Source organism: Rhopalosiphum padi, chromosome 1 (assembly GCF_020882245.1).
Source record: "Rhopalosiphum padi isolate XX-2018 chromosome 1, ASM2088224v1, whole genome shotgun sequence".
Lineage (NCBI taxonomy): Eukaryota > Metazoa > Arthropoda > Insecta > Hemiptera > Aphididae > Rhopalosiphum > Rhopalosiphum padi.
In genome coordinates, this window is record NC_083597.1 from 77,885,900 (window position 1) to 77,912,840 (window position 26,941).

Below are 26,941 nucleotides of genomic sequence, written 5' to 3' on the forward strand. Positions count from 1 at the left end.
TATTTCGAAATCTTTTAACGTTAATAAAAATATTTTTTACGAAATTTTCAGTCGAATTAAGACAGCATTTTTAAATATTTTTATCATTATATATTTTTTTAAATATTTTACTTTTTGAATGACAACATACATTCTTAAATTCATATTCTGAAGTAGAATATTTTTCGGAGTATATTGATGAATATATAAATCTAAATTCAGGTGAGTAGACGTAGTTTATGACTGTATGAGTTATAATTTATGAGTTATAATTATTCAAAGTTTAGGTGAACGTCAGAACGTATAGTGGACCATAATTTTGCGAGATATTCCCGTTCCACTCCGCTTAATTAACCTAACTAATCTAAATTTTAAATAGTTATAACACATAAAATACTCATCCGAATTTCAATTTTTATGTAAAAAGATTTAAAAAAATATTTTCGAAAACGTTATAGATGATTTTGAAATAATGAGTATTGTTCTGTTGTTTGATAAAAGAATCACTCAGTATGTTTATTAAATAGGTAATAGGTATATTAAAATAATGAATACTACTAGTGGTTTTCAATCATTATTATGTATACGAGTACGATATATACGTAGTTCTTCGTAAGTGGGAGTGGGGGGCTTTAAGTCACCGAAATAATCGATAGCACCCACTTTGTATAGTTTTAAATTTAATAAATTATATACGTAGAGAATAGATTAAATTAGATTATAAAATTTTTAACAGAAAAAAAAAATGATTGCTTTTATGCATATAAAGTGTCTAATAGGTAATAGTTAGGCACCTCTATGCCAACGATGCTTATTACATAACACTTAGGTATATAATACGAACGATATTGTTTCAGGTTTAGATTTATATCTTCTGTACTAAAGGTACCTCGTCTGAAAAACAGTAAAAGAATAAGCTAATTTATTATAGTAGGTAGTCATGATTTAAGTCAAGTACGTGATTCAAAAATGTCTATATTTAACGGTGTATCTGCACGCGTACCTATATATCAATAACAGTAACATTAACTATAATTTATAAATATAATTATAATATTATATGATATTTTACACTGCACAAATCATTTTTTTTTAAATATGTCAAATCTCACGCTCCCCCCATACATTTTGAACGTCCCTTCCCCAAAGTTTGAGAAACACTGTTATAGACAATGGTAGGTGGGTTTAAAAAAAAAATATTTTTCCCTCCTCTTACTATCACAAGCGCACCGGGACGGGTGAATCGAAGTGCGTCGGCATCGTACAAGAACGCCGCCGTGCGAATGGCAGGGGGACGGCTATTATATAATATATTATGTATATATATTCGATCGTTGACGGGCGGGCGGACGGTATGATGGGCGGCGAGTGGTTGTGGTGAGGTTGTCGTCGAGAAACCGGACTTGAACGGGCAGGAAAAAAATTAAATGAAAAAAAAAAGACCGTTTTGGGAAAAGAGACTGCAGCGGGGAATATTATCGTCTACGCAAAAACAAAAAAAAGGCCGAAGCGGTTTTTCGGCGCGGCGTGCGTAATAAAAATATAATATTAATTGAACGACAAGGGAATAGAAGACGGGGGGGGGGGATAATGATTAAAAAAAATTGTGGGCATAGAATGTCGTGATCCCGCGGGAGAAAACGTCTAAGAACAAAGGGTTGTGAAAAAAAATGGTCCGTTCGTGACTGCACACGCTGGCTGAGAATTATGACGTGTTCGTTATTATGTATTATTATACGGTGCAAACGCGAAACGAAAAATTCTTCGCAATAACGTCTTTTGTACGTATGTAAATTGACGTGCAATAGAACGGTTTATTAAAAAAAATAAATATTTTTATGCATATTTATTATTTGCAGTTGTATTATTTGGCAAACAAATAAAAGTACAATATTTATTCTATAGATAATCTACAATGCAGGCCGTCGGCGTCGCAACGTTCTTATTTTTTACTTATTAAATACATTTAAATAATAAATATTATAATAATTACATATCATCGTGCGTGTCATACAGAACCAGAAGTTTTTAAGTATTTTTTTTTTCTGGCCTGTCGGTACTCACTAACCGTTTGCAATGTGTTATAGTAACGGTATACGTTGAAAACGGATGCGCGTCTTACCCGTATCGTGGTTAGCCGGCTAGACCATCGGTTTATATTCCGTTTTTATCTACATAATATACGTCCGTATAATATCAGCGAGGGATGTGTATTAAAAGCGTCGGACAATGCGTCCACCGCCAAACAATACGTTTCGATGTAGAAGCGTTTTCGACGCCGGTGCGCCGCGTGTTGCGTTGCGATCCGGTTGACGTTACGTTCCGGACAGTGTGGTCACCTATATTAATTATGTCGATGCGTGTTTCGTTCTTGTTTTCAGTTTATGGTATTATTATACGACGACGTTGATATGGTTCAAGCGCGCAGAGACGAGCAGTGTTAATTATTATTTCGTTCTCTTCTCACGACCTCATGTTAATTTCTGACAATAAAAATTAATTATACTATATACAGAGCATAATGAGTATAATACTATAATATTATTGTAATATGTATTTAAAACATAAACGGACTAAATAAAAAAAAAACAAGCATACCAACGACAGAATACATATTATGTTTATAGTGAAGTTGACTATATTATTTCACTTAGTAAGTTAGAGAATATTATTTGTGTTTGTATCTACACTGATTTTTTATGACAAGTGTTTAAATTTTCTGCTATATGCATGCATTGTAATATTGGCCATCATTTTTTGCAGACTAACTGACGAGATATACTGTATATAGTTACCCGCTCGTAAGTAACGCTGGGAGGATAACACCGATCGGTTTTTTCTGCATCGTTCAATTTACGATCAAACCGTTTTAGCGTCACTGTTTGCCCGAACTGAGTATACAGTTCGCAGACCACAGTATACAACTATATTACCTATAGAAAAACACGATCGCTGCCGTCCATTTTATAACTGCGTGCCGTTCGATTCTTGAACAAACCGTTCGTAGCTCGTAGGTCGTCGTCCGTGAGTTCTTATTATTGATAGTAGTGTGCAGTGAGACGAAATTCCAGGGAAAGAAATTTTATATTATCACAATATTGATATGGTATTATAGTGACGAACTTAGGAGTAGTAAATATAATTTCCAGGTTCGACGAAACGCGTCACCCGTTTACCGGGCATTACAGTTCAGACAACATTTCAATTTAATGTGATATATTTAAAATATATCTTTAGGTATGCAAATTTGTATGTATTTTAAAATTTTCTAAAGAATTATGTTCATAAAAACATTAAAAACACTATTTAAAAAATTAAAATTAAATTAATTAATATATTGATGAAAATCTAAATAAACTATTGGTTTAATATACTAAATGTTTTTACGAAGTTATGAATTTATTATAAATACAAATATATATATATTTAACTTGAATATAAGTTGAATAAATTAAAGTAGTTTAATTTTTTAATTTTTGTCATAAGAGTAAATATTATAATATTAAAATAATATTTTTTTTGACTATACTAAAATATGTACATATTTTTGGAATTATAATAGCTATAACGTATATAACGATCTATAGTGATAGCTAATTCTAAAAATATACGTTTAAAAGTGTTTTAATATTGTCATACTTGTAGAAATTAGAAATCACAGTAACTTCTATCGTAAAATTAATTTTAAACATGCTATTTATGATTAAATAGAAAAATAAAAATTCTACAAATGAAAATAGCCTGTTATTTATTCAATTTTAATAATCAATAGGAATTAATACGTGTCTTAGAAAGTATAAAATAAATTAAATTTAAATACGTTCAATGTTTGATAAGTAAAAACAAATAACTAATGATTAGAAAATAAGTTGTAATCATAATAATGGTTGATGAATAATTAAATAAATTATAATCATTATAAACGCATCCATATATAAATAAGTGCAATCTAGGGTGATTATGTCTACCCGTTCCCTCCTCTTAATACGCCTGTATGTGGATTGTGGGTGCACGACAGGAATAGGGGTAATTAAGTATCCGCGAGCTAACATAAAAAATACTTTCATGACATCAACAATATTTCAATTTAATCCATACGCCACTAAAAGCGTGCATAGAGCTCTAAAAAACCTATACGTATAATACCGAATACCGATATATTATACGTGTAGTGTGTACGTATATCTAATGTAGTGTAAGTGTGGTCCGATCTGCTGCAGATGATGTGGAAATCCTATCTTGGTAAGAGTGTGCATTGGGAATAATTACACTATCCATCGTCATTCGTATAGATGTCCGGAGAATTAATAATAACAACAACACCCTAACGCGTTTACCGAGCCGGTGCCTTATTATTTCTCCTCAGACCACTGCACACTGCACAGATTTGTAGATAATTATAATATATAATACGACACGCTGCAGCTCCAAATAAATGTATATGAATAAACGATATATATATATATCTAGTTAATAAAAAATACATTGCTCAAAAAACATTTGGGTAATCCTTCAGTACGTTCGCCGCTACACGTTTGCGAAATGTGCGAATGTCATATTATACATTTATATTCCACTAATATTATCTCACCCATCCCACCCATTCAATCTGCGTAATTATCCCCAAGTATATATGTATATATATTTAGCTTTGGATACTATGCACGCTAAAATACTACGTAAAAACTGCTGGGCCTTAAATGCCGATTGTTGACTGATTGATTCAAGGCCCGGTGCAGACGTCCGTTTTTTTTTTGTCAAAAACGTACATGGAATTTCCGAAAAATGTGCAAAAGGAGTACAAAATTGACTTTCGAATCAGTAAACGAGTGCATTTAGTAACACCTATCATCATGTTTAAATACAAATTTGTTATACCTATTTCGGTTACACTAAGTACGCAGAAACCGCCTTGTTTACTGCGACTGAATTCACGAAATGACAATATACTGCGACTGCCGCCCGTCAGACGTGCAGCCATCACAACAAAAACGCATGTGCATACATTCAACAACCACCGTGGTAAAAAATAAAAAACGGATGTGTGCACAAGGTAAACGTTTTATAATTGAACGGTACAATATTTTTAGCGATATTAATAAAATCCAATTATTGTATTTAAATTATCTTCGTTGTAATCGTTTTCGTTTTCAAACATTAGACATGTTATGCAATGTGTGTAGTTACATTATATTTATATAGGTAATGAGTATAAGTACCATTGGATAATATGATAACAGTAGTTAAAACTTAAATTATATAATGTCATAATGATAATTTCTATAATGTTTTTAAAAATATGCGTTATCATGTATTCTCAATACCTAATTAATATCATTGCATTTTTACCAATTGTCAAGATTGAATATAAAAATACAAAATATCGTTTTATAAAACGGATTAAGAATAATAATTTAGTAGTAGACGTAAAAAATATTGTTTATTAGGATTATAATCGAAGTGTAAAATGTTGTCAGCGTGGGTATTTATCTATCTTTAATTTTAAGCCTCCTGTATATTTTAATGCAATAAGTAGTAATAATATTCATTAACATTTATAAAAAATGGGGTTATATCAACCCGCGGCCGTGACTATGTGCCGCGACTAAGAATTATAAAAGGTTCCTATTCATAAAAGGCCTGGGAAAGAAGAAAAAAACACGGTAATACATTGTTTCTTTTAAACAATGTGCGATGGTAAAAAATAGTCATGAAATATAGTTTTTTTCAGTAAACACTAAATAAAATTATATTAATATGCATATGAATAACATATTCATAAACTACACTTTTTATTAAGATACAAATTTTATAATATTTATATTGACGACTGAGATGGATTAAAAATATTAGTAACAAATTCTACACTACATACGTTGCCACAAGAACAAGAACTCATATTTATAATCCAAAATACTAAGTGAGATTTAATTATTACTCTGCGGTATTGTGAACTAATTCAAATATTGGATAATATGCTGTAGTTTGAAACCTCGATGATTAATAATTAAGTATATTATATTTAATATTTTCTATGTAAATATGTTTCTTTATAATTTTTTACCAGTTATATAAAATTCAAAATCAACATTAAAAATTAATTTGTTCTGATTTTTAAAAGTAGTGAGGATCAATATTTAGGTTAGAAAGTCAAAATTAATTTAGTGTATTTAGTCTTTTCTATATGGGCATATTTTGGAAGGAGGGATGGATTATGATAAACATATTTTCAAAAATGATTCCTATATAGATAAAAATGTTTTTACTGTTTTTAGCAAAATATAAAATATCTAATTTGGTATAAATTAAAACATTTTCACGAATGGTTATGTTAGAAATCATCACTATTTAATAGCCTAGAAATTTAATTTTTTGGTAACTTGAAATATTTTTAAAATTATATTGAACAATTGTATTTATTATAAAACTAATTAGTAATTACTTATTCATTTCATTTCACTTTGAGTATTAAATTACAAAAACATGGTTTTATTATTAGAAATGTAAAAATAAGTTGATAGTTTGAAACTCGATACTTAGATCACATAGCTACTGAACCGGAATAAAAATATACAAATAAAGACGATACTTAACCAATAATTGCATAATTTATGTACACAAGGTAAAATAAAACAGTCATGTACATAGGATTTATTTCAAAAAAATATTTGGTCTACTTTTCATAATTTATTATTGTAGTGATCAGACTTTTTTCATTGTTATTATTACCTTGAGCTGATTAGAATATTGTTTTCGTCGTATTTATTAGATTTATTACCTATAATTACTATATTATTAGATCATATTATATTATGGATTTTGATTATTAATTTATGTATTTAGATAGTTGGTGTTGGTAAACACGACATAAAAACTTTTAGATGAATTTTCTGTTTATCATGACACGTACCTATATTTTTAGGGACTTCCCCCATATATTTTTGCATAAAAAGGGTTGTAACTTAATCATTAAATTAGACATAGTTTGGCTAAAATTACGCATAGACCGGTGGTGTTGTACTACATTTAACAACCTACTGGGCTGGCTTTTACATGTCTCAGTAAATAAATATTATTTCTTAAAACTTTAAACAAAACGTGTTGTTTATTTACTTTAAATTTATAACGCTAATTGAAGCAGACCTACGACAAAGTGGACTTCGTCGTTAAATCGTACTGAGCTATCTTCACCGAGACTGGCTCACTACATTATTTTCATTTGGATTGGCGCGCATTTTATAACTGATATTGATTAGTTACTAGTATTAAGTTAAGTTACTGTCACCAACGTTACATTTTAAAATTTATAATTTTTATAATTTGTAAAAGTAAAGTTCTTTTTAAATAGTTCAAATATTGTATGGAATTTTTTATATTTTTCTAATGTATGTTATGTTGCATCAACTGTTTTTTAGGAGTAGGATTGTAGCCCATCGTCAATGCTTGATAGTTGCCAGTTGAACACACACATGATAATAGATTACCATTAAGGAATTTAGAATATGTATACGAGTATAGGTAGGTAATATTTTGGCACAAATTTATTAATTATTTTATAATAATAAAATATTATTGATACTTTATTTATCATTTATCATTAAGTATTTCTTTCAATTTTTTTTTTTGTAATTTTAGTACAGCCATATTTTTTATTTATTTTTTACTGCAACCTGTGTGATTACATAATAGTATCAATTAATCTAGCAGCAAGTATAAGACTTACTGTAAATAAGAAAATTTGGTGGTAAATTTATTGTCTGTAAGAAGTGGTATAGGTTGAATTATCGGAGCGTGATGATTTATAACTAAATACATTTATTAAGAATGGTTTTATAGTTTTTAAAACCGTAATACAGATTCAGAAAGCATTTATTAAAAAAATATTATATAGATCCTATTTGGACATATAAGCTCTGGCTTATCTATGGTTCTGTATAATATGATCAACGGAAATATTATTCATTATAGTTATCATTGTTGTTGCCTTGAGAGTATTGTTTCCATCCATAATTTGGATGCCACCTCCAAATGGACTCTGGATGATACCAGAAACCCTCGTCACGGTGGTATATCCATCCATAATCTTCGCCAAATAGTATATCGCCGGGCGATGGTTCCGATGGTCTTGGATGAGAGTGATGAGACCAGTGTCTATTACGGCTATCTTCAAAGTCTTCACGATCACACCACACTGGGTGCAATACTAATAGTACAGCAATTATCTGAAAATGGTAAATATATAATTAGTATATGGTGTATATTATACAAAAATTATGAAAACCTCAGGATCCAGTATACTGAACCACAGACATTTATAAGCCGGATCAAAACTACACAGAAACAGAATACTCAACTAAACCCCAATATCGATTCTGAGTAGACCAAATTTTAAGGATAAAAATAGAAATATCCTAGTACTTTTTAAAACATTAGGAGTAAAAAAAAATATTAAAAAGGAATACTTATGCAAAATTAGTTTTCGAAAAATTCGATTTTATAGTAATTCAAAAACCAATATTTGTGTAAAGTTGAATTTTTCATAAAATAATTATTTTTTAAATAAGATACATTTTCTAAGATATATCAGCTCTTTTTAATTATTAAAAATTAAATACTCAATTTCATATACATTTCAGGAATTTCCCCTTGGAAATTAGTAGAAGTATTATAGAAGTATAATAATTATTTAATTTATAAAATTTTTCTTACAAAAATTACTGAAATTAAAAAAAAAATAAAGTATAATATTATATAGCTAATATAATATGTATTATTTATATGCTGTAATTACCTACCTATAATTTTTTTTTTAACTTGTTCGTCACTGTTTTATTGTGCTGTGGCCTGTGGTGAGTGAAACCAGATGAGTTCCAAACAATTTACTCAGTCTTTATAATAATATACGTATATCATCATATCATATTATAGTTGTGTTCGTAATTTATTTAAATTAGTATAGTATGAGTTTCAAACTATTGCTTAGAATTTCTATAAATTGGAAATCGGAAAAACTACTTACTGTTTTATACTTCTATTGTAAAATAGATGCTGTTATTAGATTTATTTTATTTAAATTTTGTTTTTCTGATCATTCCTAAACAGCGTATTTTTATTTTTATTATCAAATCCGTATATTATGACCAATAATATATTATATTTATGCAAATCTTATATTCTTATTTATATTGTATAGCTTTTTATTTCCAACACAAGAAACGTTTACATAGAAGATAAATTTAAAGTTTGAAATTTGTTTAGTTTTTATTCTATGATTATCGATAAAAAATATTCGCTGGGTCAAAATTATTAAAATTTTAATACACGATCCCATACATATTATTTTTATATTTGCATAAAAATATTAAAAATTCATCAGTTTAAGTTTTTTTTATATGCATTTGAAGTTAGAATGTCGACTATAGTAATTTGTCAAAATCACAAAAAATTGCAAATTATTTTGTAGTTACAAATTTATTAAGACTTCGTTTTATATATAAGTTTTGACAATTTAATACAAAACTCCTGATAAATAGTTTATACTAAAATCATAAAATTTAAAAAATACATGAATACAATTATTTTAAGTTTAAATTTGGACGAAATTACTTATTTGGACAATAAATAACGATGTTGTATTTTGTTATAATTTAAAAATATTATTTGTATTATTACTTATATTATATTATTATGAATTTTAATTATACATAATGGTATTTTTTCTATTTTTTTTAAGATATCTATTTATAATGTTTTACGGTATTCACAGAAAGATGTTATTAAATTTTAAGTCTCATATGTTTATTTAATATTGTATAAATATATATTATTATAATATGATAATAATTAAATGCTAATAACATAATAAGTGCAAATTAGGAAAAAATTTGATCAACCTAATGTAATACTAAAAGTAAAATAAGTTATTTTAATAATTACATAATCAAGTAAAAATATTGTGAACATTTATTTGGAAATAAAGGCTGATAGATCGTTTCCGCCCAGAATCGTTTTTCGTGTAAGTACAATAATATATCATTGAATTCAAATTGAACACATTCATTATGGGTCAGTTCATTAGTGACCCTTTCAGCATCTAATGTACAGCATATCGGTACTCACACGCTTATATTTTAAATAATAATTTTGTTGATATTTGTTTTTTTAAATTTAAGATTACAATTAGCCATTGCTCATTAGATATGAATATATAATTTTATTTAAATTTAAAAATACACAAAGAATATAATACATAGTAAATTATAAACACAGGTATTTTTTTTTTGTAATATTATCAGATTTGGTTTAATATTTTTAATAATCGTCATTAATTTATTTGTGATTTGTGAAGTGAACAAAAGTATTTTTTTTTAGTCGTGTATACTCGGCACTGTATACTATTGCCAATATTGGTTTTGGTTAACTAACCTACTTGTAATATTTTTCAAAAATTATACTTACAGAAAATATTATGATTTTTTGCATTTTGTACTTCAGTATATAACTACCCGGTGATAAAATTTGTTTTACCGTGTGAAAACTGTGAACTGTGAACGATGAACTGAAAGTTTCACCAAAAAATTTTTGTTTTTATATGTAGAACCTTGAAAATCGAAACGATTCAATTAAAAAATACTTACCATCTACACACCAGCATATGTTTTTTATGTGTTATTATACATAATTATTTTTAAATTAGTCTATATTTAGAATATTTTTGGGAAACCCAAGACTTTATAGAACTGTACCTATCTAAATAAATCTTACATAGTTTTTAAAAATAGTCAATTATTTTAAATTGTATATTATTATCATACTATTATTTGTGTTGTTAGTGAACGTAAATTAGGTAGTTTGTATGGAACTATGGACGTACAGCTATATTCATAATAATTAATATTAAAAAAAATTGCAGAAAGACGTTATTATTGTAATAAAAACAAAAAAAAAGTAAAAACAATAATAATGGTATGTTTACGTTTACCATATCATATCTGTGATAATTATTTTAAAAATAATTATATATGTATGGGTTGTATATTGTTTTTTAAATTTATTTAAAATATGTGTAATAAACAATGATTACAATAAACAAATTTGATAGTGGTAAGGAATCAGGAGGCATGAGTGGGAAAGTCACCAATGGTGGAACCTCAGATCATAATACTAGGTTAAAAAATCTGATAAGTGGGTAAACAGTATACACTATACAGAGCATTAAAAAATTATGAGATATAAAAAAATAGAAAAATAATATCATATTATTAATATGAAGGACGAAGAATTAGACAAGCTATGTGCACAGTGCATATTCTATTATAAACAATATACAAAATATTAAACAATATGTACGTAATATACATATAATCGTCTAATTTTAAATCATTATAAAATTATTAAATATTTCTAATATTTTACAAGCAAAAAAAAACAAATTTAAAATATAAGTGATTTGAGCTATGCAGTAGTTTAATAATATAATTTAATAATAAAATTTATTCACAGACCAGACTAATTAATATAATGATATAATAGAATATGTAGAGTTTGATGACCAAACTCATTACTAAGGATATCCTCTAATCGGTGTTTGGGCCCAATTTAAATAAATTACCTGTACATTTTTAACACGTTTGGGCGCATTTATGAGAACACCTCCGGGCACAATATTGAATATTGTAACTAGTAATCGAAAGTCTAGTGCAATCTTATCTAATGTTAAGTACTCAATCGTTTTATGTTTGATCTATATCTTAATTATTGGAAAATAGCGCATCAAATATAGCAATAGATATTTATCTGCTAATACAGATAATACGTCATGTGTTCGCTTTTTATTTTTCGATAGTTTACAGTCGTCGTGTAAAAAATTAATTATTTATAGAAAAGAACATAATATACTTACTATAACACTAATAAATAATAAACTAGTAATATACAAAATTAAATTATTATTATTATAATTTTTTTTTATTTTTTATTTATTTAACTAAATTAGGACATTAAAAAAAAGTCTTTAAATATTTTTGGAAGACTATTGAGCCAACTTCCTCGTGGTGTCTTCTATGTAAAGCTAATAATAAGCTCAGATTTAGTATAATATATTAATATATGCAAAAAATATATGTGCCCAAATGAGCTATTATGAAGAGAAATATTATGCCCAAGCGTTGTATAGACTTACGCCTTAAAGTATTCTGTTTTGGGTAAATGTGCCTAAATGTATTCCCCCCCCCTTACGGAGTTGGAGTACTAATAAAAATAGTTAAATAAACATTTTTTTTTTGAGTTTAAATTGACGATGTCGTGGGGACCGCTTACACATTACTTCCACGAGGTAAATAAACATTTATTACATTTATATACATTTTAGCCACAATATAAAAGGTATGATAGTAATACAAATGATGGCATAAGAATAGAAATAGAAATAATTACAATTTCATATTATTATTCGGTCCACATAACATAAAATGTATAACGTTAGAAGGTATAATAGGTTGTTGAGGTTATTGATTAACCATATTTTAATAGATGGTTTGTATTTAATATAAGATCTACAGTGTAATGATATGCTCACACATCATAAATTATTGTATATTTTATTATTTTATTGAATAAATAACGGTAAGGTTGTCGTACGCAGATAGCCGTCAATAAAAACCTATAATCGCCCTTTAATCACTGATGAAAGAAACGATTTACATTGTTTAGTCACGTAGGAACTCACACGTTATTGAGACAATATGGCACAAAGCGTGTGATCTATTTCGTGTGCCGCCTGCGACGCTGGCAGGTTTGACCACGTCGTCTTCTCTCATCAGTGCACCCTTTGGGGTGACGTCTCTCTCATGAGTGCAGGAGCACCAGCAATTTTAATAGAGTGCACGAGCAACATACACACCCACCACACCGGAGACTGACTGCGAGCGACAACTGGACCATTTTCACTCCAACGAAATACTTCAGTGTTGTTTTTTATTTGGATCCGTGTGATTAACACTTTCTGGTTTTATTAAGACAACTACAGGTTAACGAATTCAACAGCGAATAAGGTAAGGTGCATGAACATCATTTTATTTGCGTTAATTTGTGTAAATCTGCTTTTCTACTTTTAATTACTACAGTGTATTTGATCACATTCTCGAATCACGATCTCGAGAGCCCTCCGACCATCAGGAGGAAGGTAATAGCGTAATTTAAAATAATATTAATATTTACATCTGATTGGTCACCATAATTCCCCAGCACTTACAAGTGTAGGAAAATGGTTCCACAGATCTGACATTTATTCAAGGGTTGTGTCCCTTGTATTTGTCACTTTAAAATTAATATAATCTCACTATAGGCTTTTTACCTTATTTTTTAATTTCTCTTATTCTTGCGCGTATTACAACAGTTAATTTGTAATGGAACTTTATTTATTATGTTATTTCCTACATGTGAAAAATATCGACTTGATTTAATGTTCGGACAGTAGAAATATCTAAATTATTTTTTTGACGTGTATTACAATAATATATGGGTTTGAAATGTATTAATAAATTTAATTTATGTATAAAATACACATACAAAGCATTTCTGTAAAATAATTGTTGAACAGTGAAATCTGAATTATTTCAATAGTTTAACTGAGGAATATAATTTGGGTTTATTTAAAATTATGTTTATAATGCTTTTTTGAGCTCTCAGTATTTTATTATTTGCTATAATTCCTAAACCAACCATCCTAATAAGTAGCTAGACTATATTCTAGAATAGACTGTTCGAAAATAGATCATACCTAAAACATGAATATTTAGAAATTTTTTTAGTTAATAAAGAGATTTTCATAATTTAATTTAAATTTAATTTATGTAAGTGTTCCATTTTAAGTATCAAAACATTAAGCATCAAATTTCTATGCAATTAAATATTTTTTCCTTTAAAGATTTTTAAATTTTTGTCAGAAACGTTTACAAATTATAATAGTTTGGTCACTGGAAAAATTATTTTTTTGCATATTTCTGCATATTTTTACAAAATTCAAAATGTACTGCATTGAATTAAAGCCAAATTTAAAAAATAAGGTATAAAAAAATATTTTGTCATGTAATGATATTAAAAAAATTCTAGATTTATGTGAAGATAGCTCTGTTGTCAATGAATTAACATTTCATATTCATTCATTTGCAATTTTTAGTGATAGCAATAAAGAAATTAGAAACTCAAAATATGATATTACATGAAAGTATTTTAATAATTGATGAAATAAAAGAAAAAATTCAAACTATTACTATTTTACTACATATAACATATATAATATATATGAATAAATAATTGTCAACCACTTCGGTTAACATTTAACGGTCTTACTCCGTATTTAAAAATATGTTGATAGAAAAGTTACAGCTTTACAGAAGAAAAGTTAGAAATACATATGGTTAATCATTTTCATAATAAATAAAATATAAAAAAATATATTTTATAATTCCTTTTTTTACAATGTTTATTAAATACACAAATTCTTTATTTAAATAATTGAAATTGTATTGCATATTTTTACAATTTAGACTACATATTATATGGAACATTTTCATACTTTTTAGTGCATAAAAGTCCACGATCTATTCATGATTATTATATGTTTTGTATACTGAACTGGTGTCTTTTCTTTTGAAGAAAAGTGTATGTCCCAACGCACAAAGACAAAAGTTAAGAATATTTCATAAAACATTTAAATGTTTGTGCATTTTAAAAACCTTAATCAGAAATCATATATTTGTAGTTTATACTGTTTCACATGATCAATATGAGCAAATATAATTAGGAAAAAGTATACAATATTTATTTCAAATATTCTACTATTTTTGCATCTTGATTTGTTTTTCAAAATTTTAAATAGTAATTTATAATAATCACTGGCATTTAGTGTTACGTAAAGAAAATAGGAATTAATATGAAATAAAATTTTAAAACATTTTTTTGTCAAGTATAATATATTAAAGATTTATTACAAAATTGATTTCTTATATTTACATTGAATCCAAACACGATACATTTTTAACTCTTTACCACTATTTACTTGCATACGACGATCAACAAGATTAACAATATTTTGAACTTGTTCAAAGCCTGCTTCTAGGAACAACTGCTTGACATCGTCTAAAAAATTAAGAAAATTGTTTATTTTAATAACATATCGGAAAAGAATAAATTATATAAAACTGTTAAAACATAAAAATATTGCAACGCTTAAAAACCCCATTTTAAACTCTAATAATTAATATTGAATGCAATAATAACAGTTAAGTAGCAGTAATTAAAACCAATATTTATTTTAACAGTTCAGGTTTTGAAGTTATCACTTTTTTAAGACCGTCTTTTAATATTTTTGTTTCAACTACAATTACAATGTTAAAAATATATAATTCAGGTCAAGCCAAAAGATTAAAAATAGATTTATATTTCATACAAAAATAATTCTAAATATTTTAATAATTATAACTATACCTTGAGTAAAAAAGTATATCAATGTTCCATCACCTCTACTATAATAATTTTCCGATATGCACCTCCCTTCTTTAAATGTTAGCTGTGCCATGTCGTATCTACCATAATCGCGAAACAATACCATACCCCCTGGTTTCAAGTACTTGTAAAAGTTACCTACTACTTGTTTTAATCTGCAACACAATAATTTAAAATTATAAAATGTATACTAGAATATTTCTTTAACTCAATATATATAATATCACACTTTTCAGGTTGCATAGCGGAAAGAACAAAAACCAATACTATAACATCCAAACTCTCCAAAGCAAATGGAGCATTCCATTCATCATTAGTTATATTACATACAAATGCTGTACAATGTTCTTTGTTGTATTCTGAATTTTCTTTTAGGATTTTTATGGCATTTGAAGAAAAATCACTACAGTAAACATGTACATTGCTCTCTGCACAGTGTGATATAGGAAAGACCGAATTTCCAACTCCACGTCCCACTTCTAATATAGCTCTTGGCTTTTCATTTTTAAGTGGAGTTATTTCTAAAAATTCAGTAAATAACCACCATCTGTTATTAAAAAACCTAAAAATAAAATAATTGTTATAAAATAGATTGAAAAATTGTTCGATTTACATTAAATATAAATGCAAACAAAATGTGTATTGAATAAATAAATATAAACTAAAAATATAATAATTTATCAATTTTAGAAGCAACAATCAATAACCATTCCATGATCACGACAAAGAAATACTTATTATTGACACCCTAATATATTTTAGCATATAACAGGAAGTCAATAATATATATTCTCAGAACAATTAAAACTTAACCACAAAGAAGTATACCTACTAGATAACTGATAATATACATGTTATTACAGAAGATAAAAATAAAAATAATTTCATAGAAAATTTGATGGTGGAATTGAAATATATACATAGAAAAAGTAAAGTAATTTAAATTGTAATACTTAGGTCTTTGTACATATACCGATACAAAAGGTTAATTAATACCTATTTTATAAAATCATTATTGAATTTCATAAGTATACAAATTAATTTTCAAATAAATCTATGACCACCTTAGAGTGATCAAAAGAATAATAATCATAGGAGTAATTGGGGGGGGGCTCGAGAGGGCTTTGGCCCTCCAGAACTTTTAGGTAAATATATGTGCACATAAACATATTTGTATTAACTTTATTTCTGCCTAAAATATAAAAAATATAATGTTTCATATAAACGCATAATCATTCAAATCAGTTGTAAACATCAATAGAAACAATAAATAATAATCAATTTAAAAAAAAATTTTGATATAGATCATTTTTAGGAATTGAGCCCCAATTAACTTATAGGACTAGTTACGCTTATGATATTAATTAATATCTATATGTACCGTATATTAATAATACATACTTTTCTTGGTGGACAGAATAAAACTCATTCCAATATTCACCAACATTATCTTTTAAATCAGCAGCTTTTTCTAAAGGCATTTTTGTTTTTACATGCGCAGATACTTGCATTTCTTGTTCTTCATTTAATTCCACATAATCCCTAAACATAAAAATTATTATTAATTATTTAGAATTTAGTGGTGAAATTAATCGAGCTAATTGGGTAATTTTTTACATAATTTAAAAGTAATATTTAATTTCAATATAATTGTGAATAAATTAAACTAATTCGACATTACAGTCAGCGGTTTTGATAAAATTATAAATTTTTCTCTTACTAAGCATTATGTTTAAAAATCTGTTACCAAATTGTTTTCTTTTAGATTTGTCATTTGATTCAGTAATTTTATACAATGTTAATTTCTTTATTTCTATCAGTGTCGTGTTATTTTTAACAGTAAGTACACATTTGAAATTTTGTAACATTTTAAACTTTTAAAGTTAAGTTAATCGAACAAATAATACGATTAAATATTATTATTATTTATTATTAACCGCTTTTTTTTAGAATTACGCAATAAAATTAAATAATAAATGAATAAATCATAAAAACTACAGTTGAAATACAAACACACTGTTTTTAATACAAATAGACGGTGTTGCGTACTTCTAATGTATATAACTTATTCCTGTGATATTATTAATAACGTTGTTTACCTATTTATTAAACCAGCAGCCTGCAGATCACCTGAAGTAGATATAACATTATTCTTGTCCAAACCGTTAACTTCAGTTTCCACTCCGTATATTATATCCTTTAAGCAATATTATTATTGAATTATTTTTAGGTATTGTAGGTATATTCAAAAAGAGCCGGGATTAGCAGAAGTAATCTCTTTTTTAGTAGGTTTAGTAGGAGATCCCCTCTATTGCTCTATCTTATTTCTGTTACGTGGGATGTTACCGCAAATATACGTATATATTATATTGTTTTTACACAAAATTATGATACTAAATAATAAATAATATTATCTTGCATTATCAAAATATATAAATATGAAATGAAAATCTTAAGTTAAAAAACCTCTGAGTTATCTACTAATTAAAATATACGTGTAAATTGTATAAATTGTATACCTATAAATATACATTTGCATTTTCATGTTCTTGATGCATTCCGAAACTACTCAACCGATTTTGATGAAATTATGATCAATGTGTGTAATTTTATCCGTGTCATAAGATAGGATAGTTTTTATCCCGATTAATGACCTCAATATATTACCTCTTTATTTTGTTTAGGGCTGTGCGATTATTTAATCGATTATTCGAATAATAGATTATTTTTAACGAATGGTACATAATCGGTTAATCGATTGAAAAAATGCAACTCTAGGCGGTACAGTGATGTAAAATTGATATGTCGGAGATATCGTCTATACACCAAATCAGAAAACCAAAATTAGTTTTTATCCTTATGCTAAATGTTTGCATTGTTAGCATTATAGGCAACCAAACATAAAACGGGTGCATTTTGTACTGGTGACGAAGTGCACGGGGACAGCTTGTACCTATTTTATAAATGTTGAGTATTATATCGTAAAAAAATTTATCATAAATTTACAGATCAACTACAAACATATATTTTATGTAAGGAAACCCTAAGACATGGACAATGGAAAATGGAAAGGGATACTAGGTGTCCACATTTAATTATAACACTTATAATTATATGGATCATTGGTTTATCTGCATTATGTTAACAACTAAGCTGGTGTTTTGTACTTGGTTCGTCAGATTTTGATCTTTTTCTATAATTACCAAACCGTCTTCTTTGTCTTCTATGGTGTCATGCTGGATGGAACTTTGGACGACTGGGATTTTATTTGTTTTTTCCATTTGAACGAATTTAATATGGCATTTCTTATGACATAATGTGTCACATGAACAGTGGTAAAGTTGCTTAAACGATTTTATTTTTCTACAATGGACACATTTTTTCAGCCAAAAAAAATTAATTTTTTTGCTGAAAATGTGCCTTGCATCCATTTTGAACAATTATATTATTAACGTAAACGTAAACGTAAACGAATTCTAAGTAAACTGAGTCAAAGGATAATACTGAAATAATAGTTTAAGAAAAAAATATTAATTGAATGCTTGAATAACACGCGCGGGTTGCCAATAGTTTCACGCAAATAACATAGTAACTATAATTATTCTTAATTCAGCCAGAAAATATTTTTTTTTTAATTTTATAAAATGAACTCTATTTTCCGATTTGTATTTGATAATTATTCTGAGCTGTATTGTATGATCAACTGAAAACATAATTTTGTAATTAATTAATATTAAATATTATAAATTAATAATATTCTCGTATAAATTCCTCAGCTACAATACAAAATAAATAGCCTGCCATCAATTAAAAATCAAAATAATAGTTAAACCCAAGTGTTCTCAGTATTTGTAATTTTGAAATTATAAGCTTAAAAGTTAGAACTATGGGCTATGATCTATAGATAAATAGATTTAGAAACTGTAACTTATATTAACTTTAGAAAAATTGTTACGAAGAAATAAGTTTTTATTGTTTGGAATTTGTTGTATAAACTGTGCACTTAATCTGAAAAATATGTGTCTGTAGTTGATAACGCAATCTCTTATTGTGTATACAATATCCAACCTCACTACCTCAGTGGCATATCCAAAATTTCTTTTAAAACGTTGGCTGTCACATAGCGCCACATGCCGCCGGCGACCCAAGTCATTTCAGAGCGTAGAAGGCCACATTATATTTACATAATTTATATTTTAATCGTTTTTTTTTTCAAAAATATCTACTGTTTGTTGTCTACGCCACGATAAAAACTATATTTTTCTATTTTATTAAAATAAATTTCATTCAAGATAATGTAAATGGTAGCCATCGACCTAAGCGGCCCCTGAAAAATAATTAGGTTTAGGTCGCCGGCCACCCAATTGGCTTCACAATAAATAAAATCATTTAGGTCTCCGGCGGCTGTGTGGCACTATCTATTGTTTAAGTTGCATATCGCAGACACTTTGTACGGTAATAATAAATTGGTAAAATTCGATCACGGACGTTTTGTATCCACGGTATGTAAACGGTTGTGTTTTTATTTTGTATGTTTTTGCATATTTTGGATAAAATGCACATTATTGCATTTATTGAATAAAATGAATATTATTGCGAAAAATGCATGTTTTATAGTATATTTCGTAATTAATATTTATAATTTAATATTAATAATACGTATTTAATTCTAGCCCTGCTGATTAAAATATAAAACTTGGTGTTTTTGTCAAACATAAACTTTCAAATTTTTCTAACATACAATTAAAAATATTTTCACTATTGAATGTGAATTATAAATTTTATTTCTAAATTATAATTATAATAATAATCTTAATAATATTAAGACAAACAGCCAATAATTGATGCATTTCAATAAATATTGTTTTTGAAACTATATTTTTGTATTTATCTTATAACAATTTGAATGCATATTTTTGCATATTTTGGTAAATAAAATGCGTATTTTACAATTTTTTATTGCATACAAATCCTAGCCCTGATTATTACTATAATTATTATTTATGTATGTTAACATTGTTAACTACCTGTGTTTTGTAATAACAAATTATGTCTAACATTTCATGTCTCAACATTTTTTTTTTTACCTGTAATAGTACAAACTGTCCGCCATTTACATTTCATTGCTTTCTGAAATAGTACAAACTGTCCGCGGTTTTCATTTTTTCCGGGTGACCGTACAAAGTGTCTTATACAACCATATAATACGCAACAGGTAAACGCTACAAATAATAAACTGGTTGATTATTCGTAAAAATAATATTAGTACAAATAGTACTTATGTTACCATCCCGTAATTGCGCCACTGTATTTTATATGTATAGATAAAACAAAAGTGTATGTTTTGAATACATAGGTAGTCAAAATAATTATAAACCATAATAAATTGTCGATTTTTTTACACATATTTTATTTTTCAAGAGAATTTTTTCAACATCTATAATATTAAAAATTGTAATTCAATAAAATCTTATACAACCTTATACACTAACACATATAAATATAATATATATATTATATTAAAACTTGTTATCACTCGTACGTCTAGTAATAACATATAATTAGTATTGATTTCGATTTATACATGTTCATATTTTGGACAACAATAATGTGATAGTCGTTTATAGTTGTTATTTGTAATACAATACATTTAATATTATTATATATTTTATTACATTAAAATTTACTTTCCTATTTTTTTTTTCATAAATACTTAACAATGTTAAAAAACATTTTACGCTTTGACTTGATTATAGAAAGCACCATTACTAAACCGTAAAAAATGCTTTTTTATAATAAAATGATTTTGATTTTAACACTCTAGCCAGATTTCAGAAATCTTAACCACAATAACGTACCTAACTCAATACTAACATTATAACAAATAATAAATCCAATCAATAAAAAAAAAAACAATAAAAACATAAGAATTTTAAACAAACTTACGAAGTACACTAATCGTTTATAATGCTGTCAATTAATTAATAATCGATTATCCTTCACGATTACTTTAATGTGTGGTTATAAAACCATAAAGTATCTCGGCAGTAGGATTAAATGACAGTTTTTTTTTTACTTTTAAAAATCATTGACACCTTACTTAAAAACTTAACTTTACATTAATTTACATTGTGCAAAAATATTTTCCGTGTATGGTGCTCACACTTAACGTGGAATTTTCCATCACGAAGATTTAATATTTATTTATTTTTAAGATTTAATATTTATTTATTTTTAAATTGTAATTATGACTAATGGCGCCTATATCTAGGTACATAATGAATGGAGCGCGCGAACCTACATTATAGGTTTCAATAATGAGGTTTTAAAATTTAAATCAATAGAAAAAATTTTCCGTTCGTTTACCTATTACATCTATATCTGCTGTTACTGGAAATTGGCAACGATAATATCGAAAAGATAATTCTATAAAATATTATAGATACATGAACATAATAGGTGGAAAATGGAAACGTTAATTAGATGGGTACAAGAACAGTAAATTGATTTAAATTAAAAACTATTCTAAAGACATTTTCTGTTAGGTCGGATACTTTTTATGTTATTCACTATCCGTAATGACTAACTTTATATATTATTGTATTATTGAAACCATATTGACAATAATCATAAAACTGGTTGGTTTTTAGGTTTTTTGAAAATTTTATAAGCTGTTATATTTTTAGTATATTATATTTAAAAAGTTGCTCTTTTGTGAATTACTCAGATTACATAATAGCAAATACATTTTAAATGTTTTTCTAAATATTTGTAACAGATCTTAATTTGTGTGCATACTACATACTTTTTATTATAGGTCATAGAAATGAAATAATTTCATACATGATCGAAACAAACAAAAATAGTCAAAGTAAGATGTCAGACTTTTAGTTATTTTCTTTTTTACAGTAATGTAAATGATTATATGATATAATACTTATTATTAAATATATATCATTTAGTGATTACTGATTTAAATTATTAAATGAGATTTTTGAAATCAATCGTAATAATGCGTAATACCTACGCAGTTCATCTCAATGGTCAGGTATACTTGTTTCACCTAACGAGTACAAGACTATTGCATAGTTTAGTGAACCAGGTATTGATATTAAAAAAATCACATTTTAAGCATTCTTTACTGGCAACTTATATTCACATTATACATTATGATATAGCGTAATATGTGTTAAACAACACAAATTAATAATATTATCTTATCGAGTAAATTATATAAATTGTGTATAATATATATATATATATATATACATATAAACCTTAATTTTAGATTTAACATTCCTATTGAGTATACACCTTCGGTCGGGGGTGGATGTGTTCATATTATATTAGACTAAACGGTACAGCATATTATGCCAGGGGACGTGAAAAGTTTTAATCCGACGTAAATGGGCTACGCGAAGACAACGTGAGATGAATTAGATATAGCTGTTGTATCGTATGACGTTTGTTCTATACACGCGCGTGTCTTATATATAATATAAGTAAGCGATGTGTAGGTTTCTATTTTCCAAAAATAGTTTAACCACGACCATTAGACCACGAAAATGCGATTGTGTAAATGGACATAAGTTAATGGCGGACGGAAAAAGACGATGATCAGTTGTTGTTTGTTTATCTTTGATTTCGTCAACTGAATTTGGTTTATATATATATATACATATATATATATATGAAAGAAAACAAGAATTAAATAATTGTTAATTGTTTCAAATAAATTGAACATTTTAGTGGAATTACGAAAAAAATGAGAGAAGTTTTTCTTGGAATATAATGATAAAATGATTTAATTTGGTTTAAACGAAAACAGTAAAATATGTCATAAACTCATAACGTCGACAAAAGTTTGAAAAGTCATGAAAAATAGAACATTTTTAAAACACATTTTATTTAGTAATAGAAATATACGATTAAAGGAAAATTATACTTGATATATTTTGGTTTGTGTTTCTTATATTTTTTCCAGTCCCGTATGATTTTAAGTTAACGATCAAATTCATTAATAATCTGTAGCTTAATGACTTTAAGACAAAAACATTAATCGGGTTTTAAAGTCATCGAACCGGCAGCGATTTCGGTCAGAACTATCCATCACACACTGTTTACCATACATATAATGCCGTCACAGTGGCCTTTGCGCATATGGATATGATACAGTCTCGATGACAAATAATATAGTATGCACATAAAATATGAGTAATTAACATCCGAGAACGATGTTTAATATCTGATATCATATATGGACTCATTAGATCGTATCTACAACCGTATAAGTCATGTATTAATTTCTATAAAATTACTAAATATGGTTGTAATAATATAACAGAATATAATATTTGCAATTTTGCTTAAACAAAGATTGAACTTTAATGCAATGAAAAACAAATATTGAATGGCGCAGTATATACAATTTTTGCACCTCATATGAATCATCGGTATAATCTGGAAAGGGCTCATATACATATTATATTGTTCGGGATACGTACGCAAACGGATTATATTAATTGCTGTGATACTTCATCGTCTTGATGGTAGTAAATATGGCTAAAAACACGAAAAACAGAAGAAAAAAACGACATTGAGCGTTTGTAATTAATTAATGAATTAATTAACTCGAATGGGAATGACGAAACGGACAGCGCATGTTGCAATTCGACGGGTTATGGAAAATGCCGACGGAGTTTCGTGTTGACTTCTACGATGAGGTATAAACATGGTATATTATATGTAAGAAAACTCTTGCTCTTCCAATAAATTAAATTTGGATGGAATCGATTCGTGCGCGTCGGACACGCGAACAGATTTCCCCGACAGATTTCGTATAAGGACCCTGTCTCTTTGTATCTGTCAGGTGTGTAACAAATGAATCAAATGGTTTCGTTTAAAGGTAAAATTGAGCATGGAGAGTAGAAAAAAATTACAAAATATCGATTGAGATGGTAATCAATATATATAATAATGTGGAGTGGACACGATTTATATTATTTTATTAATCATATATTATAGTTTTCGGGAGATCTGGTTGATTTTACTATTAATTATAATAATTGTATATCGATGCGAGTAAATGCACTTCAAGTTGAGAGAAGATTTTGGCTACACAATAACTACGAGATTCGTGTGTAAAAAAAAATAAATAAAAACATACTCGATGAACCATTAGAACAGAATAACAATAATGACAAATAATAAAATAAACGAACAAAATAGATCGTATAATGGAAATCGTTTGATGCAAAACGGAAATCCAAATATACACAAAACGCGCGTCATTTATAATTGACGGGTGACAATAATAATAATAATAATATCAAAATAATATAATAATAATAATAACGACGGCGGTGGTGGCGGCGACTCGGCGTTGTATAATAAATTACTTGTCCTCGTCAACGCCCTCGCGGAACAGATACGTTGACCAGTAGGACATGTTGAACATGGCGAACACCATCGGGAACAGTATGCGGGATATGACGTCGATGCGCTTGGACCTGGTCGGGAACTTGGACATCCACGACTTCCAGCACGAGTTCTTCTCCATCGGCGGCGCCTGGTGGATGATCTGGCTCATCTTGTCCCGGGACATCATCAGCTCGGGGCGCATCAGCGGCTTCTGCGGAAACACACGGCGCGCGCGCACCGCGACGCGCGTTAAACGTCGTTTATGATGCGACGGCGGGCGTATTGCGCACGCCGATCGGGCCACGGGGGACGGTTTGGAATTTTTTTTTTTCAATACCTTTCCCTCTCGGAGAACGAGAGAGTTAAAAAAAAATTCCAAAATCCGAGTAACGTATGCAGACGGTTTCCAAATTATCGGCCACGCACGTACTTGTACTATTATGTACACTACAATAATATAACCAATGTCAATGTTTTTTTTTCGTGGCAATCGAATTTTGTAATTTTTGAAAAATGTTTTTTTTTTTTTTGAAAGCTACCAAATAGATTAGGTACCGAAATAAATTATTGTGTCAGATATATTAATGGATCACTCAGCATATGTTACTCGTTGTAACCATTTTCTGCTAAAATCGTACATTTCCATTTTCCGGTGGTAAATGATGCTTTTAAACATTTATGTCATATAACGAGTATAATATGATTCATGCGTATGCTATAATATTATAAATGAATAGAAATATATAATACATATATAATAAAAATCATGAAATTACCCATCTATATTAGTCGGGTTTGAATTGACTATAACTAAAAGTAAAAATTAATTAATTAACCTTATAACTTCAATTGTAGTTTACTAATATAGTTATATATTTATCACGCGCAAAACCGAATTTATAACTAAAAAAAAATAATTTTTTTTATAAAAATGATATTATGGTTTTATTTATATCGATAAATACCTAAATATTTTTACAATATTTAAATTTTTTTTTCAAATTGTGCAATGGGTACGAAAAGGCCGTAACCTCGTTAAACGGAAACGAGTTATAGCGGAAAAGGAAAAGGTATGATTTTAGCGGAAACATGGTTTATGTCTGTGTGTACTTACAAGTCGCGCACCCAGGAATTTTTTCCCATGAAAGTGATTTCATATTTTATTTGGTAAACTCTACATCATGTTAACGTTAAATAACAAATATATTGAAATGTAATACAATTTAATAAAATACAGCAATATTACTGAAGCGTATAAAATAAATACACAACTTCCTCATTGTTGAATTTTAAGATAATTTATTGATTTTTTTTAAAAAAAATTGTTGGAAGTCATCTTGAGATTAAATTGTATGCTAATTTCGTGGATATTTTGAGTATTATAACCAGCGCTTCCTTTCGGGTGCGCAACTGTAAATAATTGTATTATATTTATATACCTACATATTATAATTTCGAAATACCGTAGGTAAAATAATGTATAATACGAATACACATACAAGTACGTATTTGTCATTGATACGGTTGATATATAAAAAAAAAAATTAAAAAAAAAACCATTCGGGCTAGTGCCAAGCTTTCGCATTAACCGTGTACGGACATTTCTCGTGCGACATTTGCGCTGTTCGTCCAGATTCTCGTTGTAATGGAAAATTAGGTAAAATATGATTGAAAAAATAATAATATATAGTCGGTTCGCACATTATTTTTTGATTTTCTGTTACAGAATTATGTGCTTAGTAAACGCGTATTGAGAAGTTGTTTTTTTTTTAAATTAAAACTGTTTCTTCGTGATTTTTGTCATTACGAGAAGTGACAGCGCCATGTCGCCCGAAAAACTATTCACCTAAAGGATGCAGACCATGCGGATAATGCAAACATTGATTCCCAGCTTTTCATTTAAAAATAAATAATGAAAAATGCGTTTGTAAATAATTTAATAATATAGTTGAAAAACTAAAATCAAATTATACTTGAATAAAATTAAACAATTACAGGTATGACGAAATACTGTAGCATCAGTAAATGCATAAAT

The 26,941-nt window shown here is 27.7% G+C and overlaps 3 protein-coding genes across 11 annotated transcripts in view; all 3 read right to left on the reverse strand.

Moving 5' to 3' along the window:
- Positions 1-7,777: 7,777 nt before the first annotated feature.
- LOC132918567 (uncharacterized) lies at positions 7,778-10,564 on the reverse strand. Its single transcript, XM_060979867.1, has 2 exons — positions 10,438-10,564; positions 7,778-8,201 (listed from the first exon to the last, which is right to left on the reverse strand). The coding sequence occupies exons 1-2, from the start codon at positions 10,459-10,461 to the stop codon at positions 7,935-7,937; spliced, it is 291 nt and encodes a 96-aa protein (XP_060835850.1). The 5' UTR covers positions 10,462-10,564; the 3' UTR covers positions 7,778-7,934.
- A 4,404-nt stretch (positions 10,565-14,968) lies between these two features.
- Positions 14,969-20,035, reverse strand: LOC132932101 (tRNA N(3)-methylcytidine methyltransferase METTL2B-like). 2 transcript variants are annotated; one of them, XM_060998320.1, is made up of 5 exons: positions 17,586-20,035; positions 16,888-17,028; positions 15,716-16,048; positions 15,469-15,641; positions 14,969-15,120 (listed from the first exon to the last, which is right to left on the reverse strand). In XM_060998320.1, exons 2-5 carry the CDS (start codon positions 16,995-16,997, stop codon positions 14,969-14,971), a joined length of 768 nt encoding a protein of 255 aa, XP_060854303.1. In that variant the 5' UTR covers positions 16,998-17,028; positions 17,586-20,035. The 2 variants fall into 2 exon arrangements, with proteins under 2 accessions (XP_060854303.1, XP_060854302.1); XM_060998319.1 differs by lacking the exon at positions 17,586-20,035 and having other exon boundaries at positions 16,888-17,156.
- An 837-nt stretch (positions 20,036-20,872) lies between these two features.
- LOC132918566 (glutamate-gated chloride channel) overlaps positions 20,873-26,941 on the reverse strand; it is a 40,316-nt gene continuing 34,247 nt past the window's right edge. For all 8 annotated transcript variants that reach the window (XM_060979861.1, XM_060979857.1, XM_060979859.1 and 5 more), the window contains one exon: positions 20,873-25,117. In XM_060979861.1, the coding sequence (XP_060835844.1) occupies positions 24,881-25,117 (237 nt within the window). In that variant the 3' untranslated portion in view covers positions 20,873-24,880. The remainder of the gene's footprint in view (positions 25,118-26,941) is intronic.